Genomic DNA, 22,076 nt, shown 5'->3' on the forward strand with positions numbered 1-22,076 from the left:
GTGCTGTCCGGACCAATACTTGTTCAATATTATATTTTCATGCTAATAATAATATATAATTGAATTTGTAAAATCCTTTTGCATTACATAAAAAAATTAAATATTTTTATTAAAAAATTGCTGATGGCTTATATATATATAGACACTGAAATATCTTTCCAATGTGTATTTGATTTTCCATATAGTGGTGATTACGTTGGAGTGTTACGCATGGTGATTAGAACAACAACATATCACATGGACGGAGTTGAAAACTTTTATAGAAAGGGGCCATTGTTGAAAAACTTGAAACAGGAGAAAGTAAACAAGAACCAACAGAATAATATATGAGTAAGAGTTTAATTTTGATGCATAATCGGACAATTATATTCATTCTTTTTTATGATTATTTATGTGATCAATAAAAATAGTAGTTATTTTTTATGATGTGGCATTATGTGATTGAATGCATTTGTAAAATTATTTTACAGTGTATCAAAATTAAATTCTATAAGTAAAGCTATTACAATTATTTTGATTCAATTATATTCTCCCGCGGCGGATTAGTCCTTGGCTTGCCGGGCTGGGGAATACCGTGGGAAACCAAAAAAAAAAAATTATATTCTCTTGATTTATATAATTTTATTAAATTTACAATTAAATTTTACATATATTTTTTAATTAAGTCCTTACACTATTTTTAATTTTATAATTAGATCATTATCAGTATAAAAAATATTAGAATTAATAACATAATGTTTTTTTATAAATGAGAAGTATTTATAATTAAGAACCTAATTAGATCTTCGACCACCTATTTTTTTAAATAAACATTTTATTAATTGTAATATTTTTTATATAAAAATGACCTAATTAAAAAATTAAAAATAATGTAGCTAGAGACTTAATTATAAAAAAAAGAATTTAATTGTAAATTTAGTGAAACTATAAAAACAATAAAATAATTAAATCAATTATTTTTGAATTAATTACTTACTCCAAATTTATTAACTTTGAAAATATTTTTAAAATATTTTAAAATACGACAAAAATACTCGATTGTTAAATATATATTTTCAAAATGGTTTTAGATATTAGATTTGAATATAATATTTTTATTTATAATTAAAAAAATTAAATATTCTTATACTTGATAATTTTATATTAAGTAGATATATTTTTTGCAATGATGTTTTTTAATGATAAAAAATATTTAAAAAAAATAAAATTAGAGATCGAAATTTTATCTCATTTTTTATATGTATTTTTTAAATAGTTAGCCAATAATTATCACAAAAATGCATAAATAATTTGTTAAACACAAAAAATATTTTCCCACTTATATAAAGTTATATATATATATATATATATATATATACATATATATATATATATGTCAATTTAAGTAAATATTATAGAATAACTATTATTTTCAGTGATAAAAATTTAAAAGGATGATAAATTATTTATGAAAGAACAAAATTAATTTTATATTCATAAAAGATAAATAAATTATCATTTCTACCGTTAAAAGTTTAGAATAATAGCAAATTTACTCATAAATGAAATTACCATTATTGAGTATTTTTTTTAAATCAATTGTTAGGTTAACTATTTATATGTGTTATTGATAATTCTTAGAAAATTTATATTGATCTACATTCGTATGCTACACCATTTATATTCTTGAACAAAGGATCTCTAAGTACTTGTTTATTGATGTATGATTTCCGTAAAAATTGGTATATATAGATAATCTCCGACTTAAATTTCAATTTAGTTCATAAAATTTAACTCAATATTTAGAATAATTTTTATAATTTTGTTGGTCTCAATTAAAATCTTTAAATTTATAATCGTGACTTCAGTGTGTTCCTGCGATCATCTCTATCGCTGCAATATTGATTTGGCACAATTGTATGATATAATGGACACCACTTAAATGACGGCACATTAATTTCGTGTCCAAATTTTTTGGAAACCACGTGGTGCAAGAATTTTTTTTGATGTTTTACAACTTATAATTGTCGTAGTAAAAAGAAAGAGAGTTTTAACAGAAAAAAACCTGAAACGACGTAGTTTTCAAAGGGTTTGGACGCAAAACCAATACATCGTCGTTTAAGTAGTGTCCACCATGTCATGCAATTGTGTCAAATCAGCATTTCGATAACGGAGATAATCGCAGAAACAAGCCAGAACCATGATTATAAATTTGGAGATTCTAATTGGGGCCAACAAAATTATAGGGATCATTCTAAATCGTATCGGATTAAAATTTAGAGGCCAAATTAAAATTTAACTCGATAATCTCCGTTATATGTATTATAATTCAATAGTGGAATTGATATGAATATATATTATATTATCCTATAAAAAATTATTAATGTTGTAACTAACTTCGATATATATATATATATAAAACTTTTACACCTGGTGTAAGTTTCGTTGATTTATATTGTCGAATAATTTATTATACGTGACGAATTTTATCAATTCAACCATTGAATTGTTATATATTGTGATAGTTAGGCTTATGAGAATTTAGAGAAAATTCGAATATCAATAAATATCTAGTTTAATAGTTGTATTTTCTTCATATTTTTAAAACTGTAATATATATAAGTAAAAATAAAGTATTATGATGAGATTTATTAATGGTTGTGTATCTGTGTGTAATTAAGTTTCCAAAATAATTTTGGGGTTGATGACAGTGCCTTCAAATCTTCAATGGATGTAGCTAGCAAGATTATGTTGATCAACACTCTACTTTGATTTGTATCTGAATCCATATAATCCAAGTAGTGTTAAAAAAAAACAAAACTCTTCCGTATTCATATTATATTGCATTTATTTGCTTCTCATTTTTCACTTATGTTTGCATGAGTAATTTGTCAACTACATTTTCCGGCCCCCCCTTTAAAGATGGATGTGTTTGTTCACTATCTAATTATATATTATGCTTCATTTATTAATATATAACTATTACATGATATAACAGATTATAACATGTTCATAACACCCTATGAAAATAATAAAATAATTTTAAAGATTTATTTTATAATTAAAATTTTATTCAAATAGCATATATATATATATATATATATATATATATATATATATATATATATATATTATCAATTCAAATACTTAAATATGTTATTAAAAATATTTTTTTTATTATACGAAGGGTGTTATGTATATCTACATCAAGACTAATTTTTGTTATCAACTCTTTGATTAATAAATATTTAATTTAATTAAATTGAGAAATCTTTTACAACTCTTTACATACTATAAAATTTTTCTCTAAATATTAGACTAACATATAATTATGTATGTAGAGGTAGCTTTTTTTTTTTTACTCTTATTATACATATATATGGTATGAGATTTGTTACTAATTTTGAATTTAAATATCATTTTAAATTTAAATTATATCTTGTTATTTTAAACTTAATCTTTCAAATTTTATGAACTATAATCCAATTCAATTTAAAACAGAATCAGTTAAAATCTCATCTAAATTTAAAATTTCAATTTAAAAATAAAATAATTATTTATTCTCAATTTTTATTTAATATTTTTAATTATTATATTATTATTATATTCTTGGTGCAAACAAAGAATATAATGATATTCTATTTGAATTAATATAATTATTTATTTGATTAAATTAAAATAATAATTAAATAATTATTTAGCAAAAATTATAATACTCGTTAGTGTATAATTCCATAGATTCAGTACTAAGCGGGTAATAAATTAGTCATACTAAATTTACTAATCAAGGTTAGTGTCTAGCAACACTCACCCAATAGTATGAAATAATATATTTTTACTAAGCATTAGAGAATAACAAAGTATAGTTCTTTCTATTTTTTAGCTATTGGTTAATCTTTAGAGTATGTATGATTTAATTGTCAAATTCTAACTTGTTATCATTATTATAATAAACAGTGAATCATCTACGAAACTCATTTTTTCATTTAATTCTCTTGGCCAAGTTTTTACTTGTTCCAATTATTATAATAATAAAGTTCAAACTCTTTACGGAAAGTTGACGAATTTTTTATTGATTAATCATTAATTATACAATTATTCAAATTATACCCAATATACATTTAACTAGCATATTAAAATATTAAAAAATTAAAGTATAATAAATACATTATTATTAATTACACTATCACTACAGTCTCGAGTAAAAAAAAAAACTCTATTACTGTCTTTATTTTGAAAATATTCTATTAATTAAAAATTTTTAGAGTTAGTTAGTTCATTGATCATATATAGTTTATAGATTTTTTTTTATTATGGGATGAAAGAGAAATTAAAAAAAATAGGACCCACACTTTGAATAACAATAAAATAATAAAAAATAACTATAAAAAAATTTATTTTTTTTCTCTATACCACTTCAATCTGTATAATAGAGTGTTCATTCTTAAAAATTAAGAATTCAATCTTTTATACAGTGTGTTAAAAAAATATTTATTCAATCTCTATCTGTATCATATACATATATAATTTAATAAGTAAGATATATTGATCTTCATCAACGAAGACAATTATATATATATATATATATATATATATCAATTTAGATTATTAAATATTTTTAAAATAATTTTATGACAAAAATTAGTTTAGATAAAATTTAAAAACTTTATCTCTCAATATTATAATTATTATTATTATAATAATAAATTTTCTAAATTTAATTAAAATTTAATTATATTAATTATTTAATTAAATAATATATATAATTTTAACACATGATAAATGATAAATTGAATTACGATCATCCTACTTATTTCCACCATGATATTCAGATAAAGTAATTCTATTATTCCTCTTATAGTAATTTCAAAAATTTAGAAAAATGATTAATAAGTTCTTATCATTTCATTTCATCCATATATAAAAAACGGAAATACATAAAGCCAAACTACTTTTTATAGCAACAAGGTATAAGGTCTCTCGTTTAATTAGTTAGACTACACAATCATTACGAAGGTCCGTTTCACAATCATGTCACCAACAACTTTTTGTGCCTTATATTATACAATAACACAAAGTAAAAGGTGTCCCTAAATACTATATACTCATACATTATTATATATTTACAAACCACTTTTGGTTACTTATTATTAGTAGTATTTAAACAAATTAAATTGTAATATAAATAAGCTTATCCGTAATATTGGTATGTATAATAATAATGGTGAGAAACAATTCAATTGCGTATGCCATAGGCAAAAGTACGCATTAAATAATGAATACGCTCTTTCACTTAATGTTGTGAGACCAAATTAGTATAAATTTTATGTACTATATATATATATATATATATATATATATATATATATATATATATATATATATATATATATATATATTACAAGACAAGAAGTTATTATTATTTATTAACCTTTGATATTGAAAATTTGGAGGGAGGGCATGTTGCACGTGAGAACGCGCATGCATACTACAAAATTTGAAAATGAGAATTAAATACTTCATAACTTATAATAACTCTTACACTCCCAATGGGTATGTATTTTTTATTTTATTTTTCTATTGCCTCACTTCATTTTCAGACATTAATTAAACCTAACTTTTTTTACTTTTTCTATTACTAATAGATATTATTTTCATAATGCATGACTAATATTGAAACAATTTCATTACGTCTATATTTTTTTATATAGTAGATATTATTTGTCACTAATATTTTCTTAACAATTAACACATTTTTATTTTATTAATTAAAACATACATAATTTAAATACATAACTGAGTAATACTACAAGATCAAAAAAATAATCTTTCTTAAACAATATTTGACCAATATTATATATCTAAGTACTAAATTCTAAACTATAAATATTAAATTCTAATTCCTAATGATATAAAAACACAATATTAGCTAAAAGTATTGACTAATATTAATAAAAAATATTGGCTCCTAATATTTCTCTATTAGAATATATAATGCTGAGTTGCTATGTATGCAGACCATTCAATTATATTTTGATAGACTTTATTAAAACTTAAATATATTAATGATACTAGTAATGGCTTAATAAGTTCGGTCAAGAAAATTATTACATACAAAATCATAATAGAAATTCAAAAGTTAAAATAATTATGTTGTGATAGAAAAGGCAAAAAAAAAAACATATAATAACATACATTGAAGGTGGACATATGGAATCTGGAAAATTCTTTTGAAAAATAATAAGAAAAAGTATATCGAATCAACTCCAAATCAGTCAAGAATGGAATAACTTAATTCATTATAAATATAGTAATTAGTTTTATTTATTTATAATTTAAAATATTGGTTATTAAATGTTTCACCACATTTAAATTAAGAGGAGATACATTCAGTATCACAAAAACTGATTCAATTAGTTTCTATTTTTTCACTTTTCTTCTCTCTCCAAATGTTTAAAACATGATAAATAAAAAAAAACAGATTTAAAATCATCCAATTTACAAAGAAAAGAAACATTCTAATGCCTAACATAAATATAATCCATATTTTGAATTCACCCAAAGACATTTGGCTGGTTTTTGGCTGAAACCATCTTAGTTCCTAACATTATTGAAATAATAATAGTACAAAGGGTTGGTTGAAGTAGTAATAAATAACTGATTCTAAGAAAAAGCATGCATTTAAATTTTAATAATAAAAACTTTACAGAGAAATTAATTATTATTGCATATATAACACTTTTGTTTCATTACAAATTAAACAAGGATTAGTTCTATAAATAGTTCTAATAATCTAACCTTATAAACATACCTTAAATTCTACTAAACAAAAATAGAAATATAGCTGATCATATATTATATAGTTGTTTATGAAAGGGACATATTTTCTTTCATCAAACTTGTGATTAATTTCACACAAATTCAGGTCACCTGCTTTTATCCATTTGAGCTAATAGAAAAAGGTGATGCATAAGTTATGATCTTTGTTATGCTGCTACCATGATTTGGACATGTTGAACAACCAAATAATTATTAGAACATTAGAGAAACAAACTCTTTATATCTATATCTTCACTTAATGATAATTAGATTGTGATATAGTATCAAACTCTATCAGAGAAAACAATTCATGAACCGTATTCGTTACCATGATTTTTTGGGTAACATTTCATAATTTAGGGTCCTACTAGTCATCAAATCAATAAAACAGTTTTCATATAGATGCATGCATACAAAAATAGTGTTGTCAATTATACCTTATAACAGTTTCTTATATAGATTAATATGCATATTCTGTTTTTTATTATTTATACCTTATATCACATGCAACTTGCTCTTCTAATTTTATTAATAATTTGTTTAATTTAGGTTTAATTATTTTGTTGGTTCCTATAGTTTTGTAAAATTTTCAATTAGGTCCCTATACTTTTTTTCTTTTTAATTGGGTCCCTGCACCAATATTTTTTTTTCAATTGAGTCCTTACACTTTTATTTCTTTTTATTTGAGTTCCTGTACCAATTTTTTTTTAGTTGGATCCCTATACAATTAAGCCAATTACTATCAAGAGGGGCCTAATTAAAAAAAAATTGGTGCAGAGACCCAATTAAAAGGAAAAAAAGTATAGAGACCTAATTAAAAATTTTGCAAAACTATAAGGACCAACAGAGTAATTAAATCTTTAATTTATTTGTCATAATTAGAAGCTTGAATTTGATTTTATATTACAAACTATGTTTTCTTGTCAATAGTAATTGGAAGTATATACACATTACTAATTAAATAAATGATGATAATGAAATCATGTTCCAATCAAATCCTGTTTTTTGTGTTGTACTTATACACATCAAATAACAATAATATTGTGCAAATTTGGTGGATTTAATTTGTTATATTATTGAAAACAATGAAAATAGGTGCATTCCCTTACTACATCCATCATAGAAAAGTGCACATAAAATATTAAGTTAGTAGTTCATCACTCCAAAAAACTTTGGCCCCCCATTTTTTTTAATTAATATATGTTTTGACAAACAATATTCAAGAGAAACCCCACAATCTAAAAGTCACAAACTGATATGATGCACCATGATAATCAGGATGATTATTATTGCTCTATATGTTTTCACATTCAAGCTATTAACACACTATTATGCAGTGGTTATAACTTATAACCCACTTGGATGTGATGTAACTTAACTTTTTTTATTTGGCAAGTTGTTAGAATATCTTAGCTTCCCTAATTGAAGTGAAGTGTGACATGCTCTTTACCAACATTAATGAAAAGAATTATAACCTCAATATAAACCCTAAATGCTATATAGTATAATAATCTAATCGTTGGTGAAAAAATAATCAATTCAGAAATTTACAATTTTTTTTTACTATGTCATAAATTTGGGCGGCTCATGTTGCAAGTAAAGCCCAACAAGCCACATGTTACTTTTTTTTCTATAAGGCCCATACCCTGACAAAAAAGGAAAAAACTGACCAGGCCCATACCATAGCCCAATATAGACTTGGAATTTTTCTTATAATTTCTTACGGTATCTCTCAGCATAATAGACCAATAACTAATCTGTTGTAAATCTAAGTTTTATTTAAGGATTTGTCGTTGGTCAAAAGGTTAATATATGCACAAGGCGAAACTTAAACTCTAGCATAGTAGGCCAAGACTAACCTGTCAGAAATTTGAGATTCATTACCAAAATGTTGATGTATGCACAAAGCGAAATTTGAATCCCGGCATTTGGTTGAATAGAGTGAGCTAATGACATGACTCGATCAATCTAAGTTAGTTAGACTCAGACCCTATTAATTGAATGTTTATGAACCTACCAAGTTCACTAAAACAGTAACAATAATACTGAAATGAACTTGCCAATTAGCTTTTTGTTTTATTAACAAATCAAAATCTCTAAGGAGAATAGACCTTATTATATGATGAAGAATAAACAAAGCCAATGTACTTCTGATATGAACAAACCAAGATTGGATGACCAAAATTCCTGCCATGTTGCTGCTATACACTGTCAAAAATATGATGTCAAGATCTTTGGTCAGAACATACTCTCAGTCTCAGATGAACAAAACAAAAAAACATTGGAGCATTGGTGATGGTTTTCATATGATTCTCTATTCAACGAACTGAAGCACATATGGATTGTTGGTTGTGCAATTCTGTGACCCCATTTGTGATCTTTTGCTTGCTTTTCCTCCTCTTTGTTACAACTATGAATCCTTCACCATCTCCATTCACTTTTCTACTTACATCCTCAGGCTCTTCACTATCACTGGAATTCGGAACCTTGTTATTTTCTTCATCCCCATACGTGATTTTTATGATAGCACTGTCTTTAGCTATTGCATCAGAAGAAGAGTTTTCTGACTTCTCATGCTTTCCTTCGCTAGCTTTCGACTCGTCCACAGAATCAATGTTCTGCTGAACAGATTTCACAAGAAAACTGAGCAATATCTGCCTTGCTATCTCCGACTTCTCGGACTCAGAAATGCTGCTTTTCAGAGAACTATCTTTGCCTTTGACGAATTTCTCATCGGCCTTGTTTTCTTCGGATGAAACATTGGCATTGCCAGTGTCTAATTGAGAAGCATTTCTGGGAACAAACTCAGGTGCATGTGGATTCATGATTCTTGGAGCACCATATGTTCTTTCCCTGATAGGAGTATGGCTTTTAGAGAAACCATGCTTCATGCGAAACGCATAGTTGGTTCGATAATATAGAGGTGATCTTGGACCACAAGGAACTCTAGCAGCAGCAGGAGGAAGAACAGGCTCAACAAGCATGCCTTGGCTAACATTAGCATCATATATGCTTAAATGGTGGTTTGACATAGACAGCATTCCTGGATTGAATGGTTTTGCCGCAGCCGAAAGCTTACTACCATTAGTTTCTGTAGGTTTTACCTGATCTGGAACAGGGGAAACCTCAGATTCCGAGGAACAATTTTCTTGTTGAATTTCGGTTTCATGAGTTCCTTGAGTTTCATCATGCTTTGAAGCTGTATCAACTATGGAACTTTGGCAAGTTTCTTCATTTGTTGATATCACAGTTGAATTGGTGGATGACTCATTTTCGGCCTCATTATTTTCCCTCTCAACTTTCTCCAACAGTGGCTTTAAAACCGTACCTGGTGGTGCCAGCGCAACTTCTTTGTATGATATAGACTTGGAAGCCAAGGAACTTAGAGCTGGCGGAGGAGACAAAATTTTGGACATGGAAGCTTTTGTAGGATGACTTACAAAATCCTCGTTGGAATTCTGGCTGCGAACTTTCGATTGTCTAGATGGAGACAGAGTAGCTAAAGTGACTTTTGGAGATCCCTTCTTTGGTGGTGAAGGAGTGTCATTCCTGTAACCGCCTTCTCTAAAATTGTAATTATCAATACTGACCTTTGTCAAAAGAGGACGTTTTCTGTGTCCAAATTTGCGGTTGGCTGGGTTTGCAGACCGCCCTTTTGAATTAGCTTCTTGCCAACCTTCATCGGACGATGTCTCGTAGACTACTTCACTTGTCACTGGCTCATGCCTAGTTAGACCACTATTTTCTTTTAGTTCCTTGGAATCAATAACTCTGCTGTTTTTTTCTTCCACCGTCTTTGTAATAATCGTAGCATCTTTTGAGTCTTCAAAAATAATTCCCTCATCCTCTGCTAGTCCATCATCATGTTCTTGATGCGAATCATTCAGTGGGACTATCTGAGAAATCACATAGGCAATGCATACCAAATACATTATAAGATTCATGTAAAGTTTAAAAAGATGCATCTGATTTTAAACTAACCAAACTTTTAAGAAATAACATGAAATAATACAACAGATTGAATGCCATTCAAAATGGACTTCAATAAATATAAAAATTTGTTCGGAGTATGGGCAGGAAAAAAAGATGTCACATGTTTTGATTGTATCAAAAATAAGAAGCAAGTATTGAATCTGCGAACCTTTGCACGACGTTGTTTCCTCTGAGTATCATTTCCTTTTGAGTCTTGATCAGGACTTATGAAATCCATGAGATCTGACACACTGCATGGAAAACACATAAAGGTCAAAACATCTCTGTGCCGTGAAATGTAAGCAATTCGAAACACAGCAATATGGGGATACCATGTCAGTACCTAAGGTGGCCTTTACTTGCAATAGATGCATCTGGCTTTGGAGTTCCATTTTTAGCCGCTTCTTGCTGCTCTATGGCTTTCGATTCAAAATATTCAAGCCATGCCGCCGCATCCTACATTGCAAACCAAAAATCTCAATAAAAAAAATGGCAGAAAAAGCATCAAGTCAACCCAACCCAAGAAAGATATTAAATTGAAGCTTCTTTAACATACAATGGTAAAACCAGAAAGAAAAAGTATTGACCTGTGTACGAAGATCTTCAGGTCCAAGCTTTGCTTGAAGTATCTTGAGTGTAGTTTGTTCATGTTGCACACTCAGTGAATATGCTTCCATCAATGAAAGAGCTATCGCAATGGCGTGATAGCTAGCAGCAGTCTAAAACATGAATGACCACATACATGATCAGCTCCTGAATTATATGTTTATGATGGTGGCTTAAACTCAATTCTTACAACACTGAATAACTTTTTGTGGAAAGTTTCTACAAAACTAAGTGCTAGATAGAAAGGACATGTGTGAGAGAGAGAGAGAGAGACCTGTATATGATCAGCTCCTAACAATCTTTTGTTGCATTTAAGAGCTTCATGCAAGTATCTGAGTGCCACATGGACATTTCCCATTCCCTCTTCCATCATCGCGACATTTATATATGTTGCAGCTGTGTTAGGATGGGAAAGCCCACACGTAAAATGAAGAAGGAATAGAGCACGGTTGACATACCTGTAAAAGAATACAAATTTGGATCAATGAGAAAGGCGAATGGAGGTGTTTGCGCCAGATTGACTCAAAATTGATATAATGAAGAAGTTATGACAGGGTTATGGTACAAGATGTGCTGCAAAAGCTTGTTTACTTACTTCAGAGCAAGCTCAATGTGCTGCAAACGATAATAAAAGACCGAAAGATCCCCATAGCTTTTCATTGTGTCAGGATGATCAAGCCCAAGCTCCCTCTCATTTATGTCCAAGGCCTTCTGCTGATATATGGTGGCCTAAATAAACAAAGTGTAATCAAAAGTTATTGATTGACATCTAAATTATGTTTCTGAAGACCATGAATAAAATCATTGATTCATCATAATATATACATCCAGAAAGTGTAGAACTTTTATTTATTTTTTTAATCATTTTCCTTCTTTCGTCATTTCCCTTAGGAGCTTAGCACCGAAAAAGTAAAAGGTTTCAATATGGCTATAACTGAAGTCTGAGGAAAAATTTACGATTTCTGAAGCATGCATCTTAAAGATTCTTTACCTGGTTAAAATCTCCAGTGTGGTAGAGAACCACAGCTAGAAGACTGTATGCACTAGCCGTAGTTCGATGATAAGGTCCACAAACAGTCATCATCTTTGCCAGCGCCTGAAATATGATACAATGATCAAACACTATGCTAAGTTGGAAACTAATCATGAAAATATGCTCCATGATGAGACAGAACAAATTAAGAAGTACCTTAGTTCCATAATTTACAGCATCCTCAAGCTTTCCTTTATCAAGAGCGATTTTTGACGATTCCAATAAATTACGCCCGTCAACTGAGGAGCATCCTACATGCTGTTGAATAACACATGATTTTGATTTTAGATGGTTTAAGAAGATGGTAGTTAATGAATTACAGATTGGAATGGCCATGGAAGCTGATTAATAAACTGAATCTGACCTTGCAAACAGGAACTAGGCTGATAATATCATATTTGCTGAAAGGCTTGGAGGATTCCATGTCATAATCTCTTGATACCAATTCCAATCCTACCTGAAAAAACAATAACAATGAATGCTTCATGAAAAAATTTATAGAATAAGTCCTTTCTAGTGCATTTTAAGAAGTTAAAGATCTAGTTTCCCAACAAGCACTTTTTCAGACATTCAAAGAAGCATCTCAATTACTATACATCCAAAAAAAAATGTATTCTATCAATCATTTTGTACCTTTTGACAGAGCCCTCTGAGAATTGACAACTTCCTCAAATGTTGAAATTCATCCTTTAGTGTCCATCCAAATCTTTTGGACAAAAATATATTTAACCATTTAAATCTGAGATTATGGTCATCACCCAAATTTTGGTCAGCATCCTCTGTTTGAGATCCTCCGAGTAAGAAATTCAGCGTCGATGCAATGATGGCAGATAAGTCTGCTACATTGTCAACAGAGGCAATTACAGCTTTAAGTAGATGCTTAAAGGCTCTAGTAATCATCTCATGAATACAAAGGGATTGTATGTGTGGAAGATTCTCAGCAAGTTTAACCTGATTCAGAGAAGAAATTAGAACCAACAAATGCAAACTGTATTAACAAACTAGTTTAAGTGCAAAGATGATTCTACAGAAAGCAAGTAGAAAGAGAAAGTATTCTCACTACTTCACCCAAAGATCGCATTTGCAGTCCTCTTAAATGCATAAAATCAGTTAGTGTACGACCATCAACTGGAGAAAGTTCAAGTGATCCGAAGTCTGTAGCCTAAAAATGTTACACAATTAGTTCATAAGGCATCTCAATGACCTTCATATCACATTAAAAGACTCAGAATCCATGCAGAAAAATGTTACCAGCTTTGGCAAAGCAATTTCATCATAATACTTGTGTGCCATGCTGATTAGCTCATCCACTGACTGTTGCAAGAATAAATTGAGTGATATGAATATCAATATACAAATGTAGAAAATATAAGCCAACAAAAATATATTTTTTTAATTAAAAAACAGAGATGGAACAGACATTTATGCTTAGTACTTTAGAGATTAACAAAACAAAACAAGTAATAACAACAGAATATACCAAACTGCAAGTATCACAATCTTCTAAATTTTCCACAAACCTTTAAATGGAGACCAGTTCCAGATTCTTTAAGACGCAAAAATGCATCGTTGGAAAGTAGTTTCTCCAACTCAGCAGAGCTACTTGACTCTTCATTGGATTGCTGAACTTTATTAGAATCATTTTGCTCACTAGAATCTGAACCATCGAGATTACTTTCTTTCTTCTCCCTCCTCTTTAAAAATTTAAATTGCTGTCCAAGACCTTTAACAGCTTGCTCAACATCCTTGATGTCGTCTTTGTTTTTGGAACTACTATCCGCCGAATTTTCTTGTTTCTGCAGATGTTGCATCCAACAGGAACCAAGTTCCCATCTAAAAAACCTCCTTGAAACACCCGTCTCCTGTGTTATCTTTTCCAAGCAATCTTGTATTACCTTCCAGACAAGTTGCTTAGAGCTATCTAAGTCATCCGAATTTGGTGGAGATGATAAAGTTCCTTCTGAGGGTTCGTCTACATGTTTGTGAAGCAGTAGCCTCAAACTGCAAAGATCATCAAATTGTTTAGTACAAAGATTCAAAGTTCAGACATTATCAGATCATCCATAGATTAACATTAGCAGAATTGGTTATTGTTCAAACCTGTTGATGTTAAGAGCATTTGCCCCTCCATCTGGTTGATCGTCTATTTCAATATCGTGAGCATTAGGCTTGCTAATATTTAAGTTACCTACGACCCTTACTGTTGCAGTATATCCACAATGATGCACAACTACAGAAGTTAATGAAGATGTATCCTGTATAAAAAAGTTAAGGACTTACCAACAAGGTGGAAAAGCAAAAGTACAAAGAGATCAATCTATCTAAAATTTGGAGTTGAAATATTAGAAGGAATTCAGGTATGTGTCAGAAAAGATGAATTTCCTCCATCAATCATGATTTATGCATGGTAAAAATGTAGACTCCAAGATTGAGTGTCTTATTTAGAAATGTGGACAACAAAACTATATGCAATTATGAACAAGTTTAGTGCAAAACTGAAAGTAAGCAAAGTTCATTCTGATTCTTTTGCAAATTTCTTAGACAGGATTACAACTTACATGAACAATTACACTTTCATCTGCAGTCAAACCTTTGAGCAAATTCTTCTGAGCATCCTCCTTATGCAGACTGGATTCATTAGATATAGAATCATACTTTCTATTTCCATTGCGAATATCACATTTGACGACAACTGACAAGTCTCCTACATGCTCTTCATGCAGAATTGAACTTGGAGAATTTGATTCATTCTTCATATTGGATTCCATGACATGCTGTATTGCCTTGATGGCCTTGAATATCGAGGTATCAACAAATCGACTGTGCAGCAGGAAAGCTTTTCTATCTCTGACCACTCTCTCCTCTTCAGTTTTGCATGGAAGAGAAGCTAATACTGCAAAATCTGAAGCCCATTGTCTAAGCTCATATTCACCATTTCTACCTTGGCCACCACCATTACCACCCCAGCTTTCGTCCTCAGCAGGAAGGGCAGGAAAGTTTGAAGGTGACTCGGCAACAGATGGAGGGACAAGCCAGGTATTTGCTCGGAATCCATATGGAAGATTGCCAAACTGAACGAGATAAATTGTTAGGAAAAGAAAAAGGAAAACACTTTTTTGTTTAAAAGAAAAAATAAAATCAGTTGGTATAAATTTTACCTTATTATGTTCCGAGAAAGCTTTCATTAAAGATTCATATGCCTGCACCAATCAGAAAATTATTTAAAAAGATTTCAATAGACAACTTGAATTTCAAAATTGTGCTTGTTTAAAATTTACAGAACAACCAACACAGAATATAAAAAATGTTAAAACTTAAAACATGAATATGTTCCATTACAGCAACAAGTTCATGATTAGTAACCAGAAAACAACCAACACAAAAAAATAGTGCAGCATGAAAAATACATACATTAGCGAAACCTCGGCTTAGCTGTTGCAGAAGATCAACCAAAGTGTGACTTTGCAGAGATTGTTTTCCAACAGTATAAAACCCTTTCTCTGAAGCCACCACTTCTATTACCTTCCCATTGCAGATTTTAACCTGCATGCCCCAGCACCATTTTCAGCTTCAAAATTACTATTATTGTAAGAAATGACAGTTTAATTTCTATGCTAATTGTATCTGAAAAAACTAACACACATATATATGAAGAAAAAAATTAGAACCTGAAGCTGAAAGTAGTCTCCTTTACTTCTATCTTCTTCACTTTTCAGCTCACATCTCTTCAAATCTGCAATTGACTCAATTACCCATTAGCACAAAATTCAAAACATTATCCATAATCTTTATCCCACATTATCATTTAAGCACGTGAAATGAACTAGAACATGAACTGAATAAACAAAAATGCATGAAGACCAAAAAAAATGAGAGAGAGAGAGAGAGAGAGAGTGAGAGACTAACGTAGAATAGGTGGAGTGAGGTGAGAGAAAGAGAAGAACTCGTAAAAATCTGAAAGCTTCGGCGTCGGGTGAATCGCCACCATGCCAACGCTATCTGATATCGCCGGGATAACCCGCTCCGCCGGCGCCGGCGGAGATCCGGCACGGATTTCGCCATTAGGTGTAGACGGTGGACTCGAACCTCCCTTAATCTGATTTTGGGCCTTAGCGTTCTTCTTGGGCTTAGAATCTGGGCTTAATGGGCCTCTTTTGGGCTTCCCGAACCTTGTTGTGCAGGCCACTATGTCCAACAGCCTCCGCACGTGTGCAACAGCATAAGCTTCCTCTGTGTAATTCTCTGTAATTAACAAAAATAAAATAAATTTTCACCAAAATAACAAAAAGTAAAATAAATATTAAAAAAATAATTTGTGTTTTAAAATATTGAAAATATATTAATTCAGTATTATGTTTTCCATAATTTGATTTAAAAAAAATTATTATGCCTTAAAATTTGATTATGATAGGTTAGTAATATTATATTATTGTTTATTTTAAGAAATTAAAAAAAATAGTTCTTTTTCATGTGTTGATTATATGAAAACAAAAAATATATTTTTTTTCTATAAAAGTATTTTTTAGTATTTTTAAATAGTAATTTTAAATTTTGCTTATAAATATGAATAATGGATAAAAAGTCAAATTAGAGGATTGGCATTGATATAAATATGAGACGGTGATGGCAAGAGAGAGACCAAAAAACTAGGGAAAGTGTTTGTACTTCCAACATGATGCATCATAAATAAATGACAACAATTTATTGGCGAATCCAATGTGTGTATCCCACAATACCAAGATAACAACCACAATGGAAAGTGACATTTGACAAAATATCTTATTTTCCATAAAAAATTAAATAAAATTCTAAGAACTAAATCAAAATAGTGTTGAATGCAAATGTACCAAAACTATTAGGTAGTTGCATACAAAACCAAGTAAGTACAGTTTGATGTATCAAAAACCAAAATATAACATCTAAAAGTAGGTGAAAATTTAGGTGAGGTTGATTTCACGTGAAGTTGATATTTGAGAATCGTTAAATGATATCAACTTTACGTGAAGTTGATCTGCACCTGAATTTCCACCGTAAAAATAATATATTGCTACTTAATATAAAAACATAAAATAAGTACCAAGTCATAGAAGATTACTATTTACTATTTACTATGATGACTACTATTTTAAATATTTTTTATTTTTCCTTGCAATTTTGTTGGTTCATAATTGTAAAGACTTATAAGTTGTTGTTAGTTAAAAAACAAAACAAAAATAAAATAATGATAAAAATGATTAAAGCAATTGTATGTAGGGGTCCGGAACTTTCCATTTGAATAGAAGATTTTGTGTCAATAAATTGACATGAATGGAAGAACCAAATTGTGTCTAAACCAAATAGGGAATGGTATTAAAGTAGCACCAATTAAGTAACCATAACTTCAATGTCTGCTTCCTCACATGCCTTCTTGTGAAGTAGCAATCTCAAGTGAAAAAAGAATAAATATGCAATGCCATTCATCATTCATGGATGGGCACTACACATAAAATGACAAGGTACTATACTACATACTACATTGTATAATTACTTGTGCCCACTCACGTGATTCACAACAACCACCATTCTCATTAATCTTAATCAAACCATGATTAAGGGATGGTTTTGACAATAAAAGAAGAATCACTAAGTAAGAATATCTTCGTGAGTTTCAAGGGAAATTAAACCAAAGCTTTGAATTGAAAATAAGAGAAAGTAGATAAATTTAATGGTATATAAATATTTTTTTTATTAAATTTATAGTATTAAATTATCTTAACGTGTATGAAACCCAATTTCGACTTTTAATTAATTACACTAGGTGCATTTCTACTTCGAACTACTAAAATACCAAATCTTGATGCCAAAATAGCGGCATTGACTACAACCTAAATGGTACAAACCCCACAACAAATTAACAACTCATGACCCAAAACACAACCTTTATATATAAAGATTTTGCTATAGTGTGTCTTAAGGCATAAGTTAAATATATCATAAAAAATATTTTAATATATTTTATTGTAAAAATAATTTTGTTTATATTTTTTATGCATAAAAATAATAAATAATATTAAATCTTTTTTTTATGGTATGCAACTATGCATAACTTATGCCTTTAAGACACAGAATAACAAAATCTTATATATAAAATGAATTTTGTTATCGTGTGTTTTAAGGGTATAAATTAAATATATTAAAAAAATTAATATTATTTATTATAAAAATAATTTTTTTACATTTTTAATATATAAAAATAATAAATAATATTAAATTATTTTTTTATCATATGTTTAACATATACCTTTAGAGCACATGATAATAAAATCCATATAAAATATTCATCCACCTCATGAGGTAAGCAATTTAATTAGCATTATATTAATATATAAGTATCTAAAATAAGAGAGTAATATGGGTATTTAGTATTTTAATCACGTGCATTCTACGGCCTAGAAGCTTGAAGTAGCATAGTTAAATAATTCAGTTTAGAAAAATGTGAAGAATGAAATTGAACAAAAATATTATAACTAAATTTAAAAAAAAAATATGTATTACATATGATTTTTTAAAATATTATAATTGGGTTAAGACATGGTTTAAAATTTTGTTAAAAATAATGAAATTATTTTAAAATTCTTAAAATATTGTGATTTAGGCTAATACAAAAACAAAGTACATTGCAGTTGTCAGAACATACCTAATTGTTTTAGATTCAACTAAATGCAAATGCAAATTCAAATGAGACACAAAATTGGTGGTTGATGCTGAATGGCAAGTATGCAAATTACACCTACCTTCAACCATTCTTAGAAGACATGGCTTTAGGGTAACAACTTCAATTCTGTCATTTAATCTCTGACCCTTAACCTAAAAAGGGGGAACATTAATCAAGAGCATTGAATTATTAATTAGTTCATTAATGTTTATGAAACTCTAATTAACTTGAGGAAATTTAGGAAATGCAAAAAGAAAGATGATATAATTTGCCACAAAATAAGGAAGAAGAAAAAAAAATTATATATTATTCATTTAAATAATACAAATATTTGTTGAATTCAAGAAAATGCCAACCTCATGAGATAGAGAATAGTTTGTAAAATGGCATGTCTCCACCTTCACAGCCAATAGCCTCCTTACATCAAGTATCTTATCAGTAGAGATACCCTTTTGGAAAATTTCATCATCACAATAAACAATTATTAGTTATATTAAACATTTTTAATATATAATCACATTTAATTAATTAATTAATTCTTGTTGTTGGTGGCTATTAAAATACAAAGAATGAATAATAAAATAATTAAGCACTATACCTTCAATACAATATGTGAATCATAGGGAGTAACCACAGTTATGTCAACAAGAGAAGGTGCTCCTGCTGCAAATAATTAAAAGTTTTTTAGAAAATTTATATATATAGTTTTAATTAATTAGTGCAAAAGAATATGACACATGAAAATTTTATTATTATTATTATTATTACTATTTAGTGCAACATACCTTTCTCTTCTTTTTTCTTCTTCTCAGTCTTAGCTTTATTTGATTTCCCTTTTCCTGACCTTGGGGCCATTTTGCTGTTGTCACAAAACTAAAAGGGTAACAAAAAAGTTCACAAAACCGCCACAATAAAAATCATTAACCAATACCCAAATTTGGTTATTGATTGTGATGATATAGATATAGAGGCAACACCACAAAGACAGAAGCAAAATTTTATAAATACAATCACCAAGTGAATGATGATGTTTTAGGAGGATGAGGAGAATGAAGAAGAATGAGAAGAAAGAGTTTATATAATAAGTTTGTTATTATGGTCATAATAACAAAGTAGTGTTTTTTATGTTGCTATGGGGGAAGAAGAATATGATGATATGATATATGATGATATAAAATTGTAAAGTTGTGTTTTTGAAAGAAGATAGGATAAGGGTCCTCAAATTTTCAACCTTTTTCAAGATTTGTGAGCAATCCTAGCCTCTCCTTGTTGCTAATAAACTTGGGGGATAGAGTTTCACACAACACACACACACACTCTCTTTCTCTTTCTCTCTCTATTAATGTTATGAGTATATAGTGTTGTGGGAACCATGTGATTGTGAAGAGAAGCTTATAAGGGTAGAGAGAGAGAGTGAGAGAGAGCCTCATGCACCAATTGAGTATAAGGCTAGAGACAAAACAGGACAGTGGTAGAGGCAAGTTAACCGTTGATCAAGTGCCACGTGGCAGAAACTAGTGGTGGCAGATGCATTTTTGTTTTATCACATGTTTGGGCCTTCTTAGTGTTCTCTTTTTTTCTTTAACCCCAATCACATTGTGTTGACAAAAAAAGGGTGGGGTTTAATGAGGAAAAGGAATTTTACTAAAGTATTTGTTAATACAAATAAAAATAATTAAAGATTTATCTCTTTTTAAAAAAAAATTGTTTTATTTTATTTTTAAATAACTATATTTTAACTAAAGACATAATAATTTATGTATCTCTTCTTATCAATTTAAATTTTTTAAAAGATAATTTCGTGAGAAAATATCAAAATTTTTATCACCGAATATTTATAATTTGACCTTGTTGACTATAAAAGAAAAAAAACCATTTCAGTATAAAACAAATAAAAAAAGTCTATACAAAACTCACGCAAACTTAAAAGAAGTAGTTAATGTGTGAAGAGATATATTAAAAATATAATTATTTACAAAAATATTATTTGTATATTAAAAGCAGCCACTAAAATTAGTCATCAATGTATTTGTGTATAAATACATATATAATTTAATTTATTTTTAATATGTATTTATATTTTAACATATATTTTATACTGATAGCTGATTTTAGTGTACACGTAATAAATTGTTGTCAAATTATTTACGTATTTTCTCCTATTAATTTAAATTTTTGAGAATAGTGATTTCATGACAAAAAATATTTACAACCACACATTATATTTATTAATTTCAAAATACTAAAAATATAAATCTTATTGGTTGGTGAGTGTTTCCAAAATACATTAATGTGTTACAAGAACATAGAATAGAAGTATGTTTTGGTTATTGTGGACCGTTGATGTTCAATTAAGGCCTTGTTTGGTTTTGTCATAATCACAAGGCTAGAATCTCATGAAAGGCCAAGTCCTCCATCTTAACTAGTGCAAACTCTTCACTGATGGAAGAAATTTGTAACATTCTCAGTGGAAGATGTCCTTGTTATTTACTGTTTAGTCAATCACTTGGGTCATACATGTTTTATGTGGACCCTTTCAGGTTCAAATTCATGCATGAATGAATGAAACTACTTAGAGTATGGTTAGCACTAGTTTCAAAAGTGATTAGCTTTCAAATTCATGCATGATTTCTAATGAGTACCGTCCAAATTAATAAATAATAATAAATTTCCATATATTTTGTCTTTAACTCTTTATTAGTCTTATGTGTAATATATTCATTATATTGTGTTACGAACTCACACAGTCCAGTCCAATTATCCGACGAGTTGGAAACACAGCCTCTCCGACTTAAGCCCCGAACCATCCTCCACGATAGAAAAATCCGACTGGTCGGTCCCCGCACCCGACTTAAAATACGTGCGACTTGCCACTAGATGGCTCAAGTCACCACGCTCAGTGATCGGTCGGGTCGGTATCCTCGAGACAGCACCCGAAGCCCCGATCCAGAAACTGGAACGACCTACTCCTCT

General features: G+C 29.2%; 1 protein-coding gene across 4 annotated transcripts; it reads right to left on the reverse strand.

The window, feature by feature from the left end:
- Positions 1–8,895: 8,895 nt before the first annotated feature.
- LOC112709781 (protein REDUCED CHLOROPLAST COVERAGE 3) lies at positions 8,896–20,535 on the reverse strand. Of its 4 annotated transcripts, none has more exons than XM_025761744.3 (24): positions 20,335–20,535; positions 19,889–19,962; positions 19,702–19,766; positions 19,460–19,552; positions 19,183–19,255; positions 16,316–16,651; positions 16,078–16,142; positions 15,821–15,952; positions 15,568–15,609; positions 14,968–15,480; positions 14,510–14,664; positions 13,930–14,410; positions 13,661–13,723; positions 13,470–13,571; positions 13,043–13,360; positions 12,774–12,866; positions 12,566–12,667; positions 12,368–12,472; positions 11,972–12,105; positions 11,651–11,834; positions 11,358–11,489; positions 11,114–11,226; positions 10,940–11,021; positions 8,896–10,694 (listed from the first exon to the last, which is right to left on the reverse strand). In XM_025761744.3, exons 2-24 carry the CDS (start codon positions 19,956–19,958, stop codon positions 9,117–9,119), a joined length of 5,031 nt encoding a protein of 1,676 aa, XP_025617529.1. In that variant the 5' UTR covers positions 19,959–19,962; positions 20,335–20,535; the 3' UTR covers positions 8,896–9,116. The 4 variants fall into 4 exon arrangements, with proteins under 4 accessions (XP_025617529.1, XP_025617531.1, XP_025617528.1 ...); XM_025761746.3 differs by having other exon boundaries at positions 19,702–19,763; positions 20,335–20,518; XM_025761743.3 differs by having other exon boundaries at positions 19,889–19,976; positions 20,335–20,518.
- Between the last annotated feature and the right edge of the window lie 1,541 nt (positions 20,536–22,076).

The sequence above is a fragment of the Arachis hypogaea genome, chromosome 9, assembly GCF_003086295.3.
Source record: "Arachis hypogaea cultivar Tifrunner chromosome 9, arahy.Tifrunner.gnm2.J5K5, whole genome shotgun sequence".
Classification (NCBI taxonomy): Eukaryota; Viridiplantae; Streptophyta; class Magnoliopsida; order Fabales; family Fabaceae; genus Arachis; species Arachis hypogaea.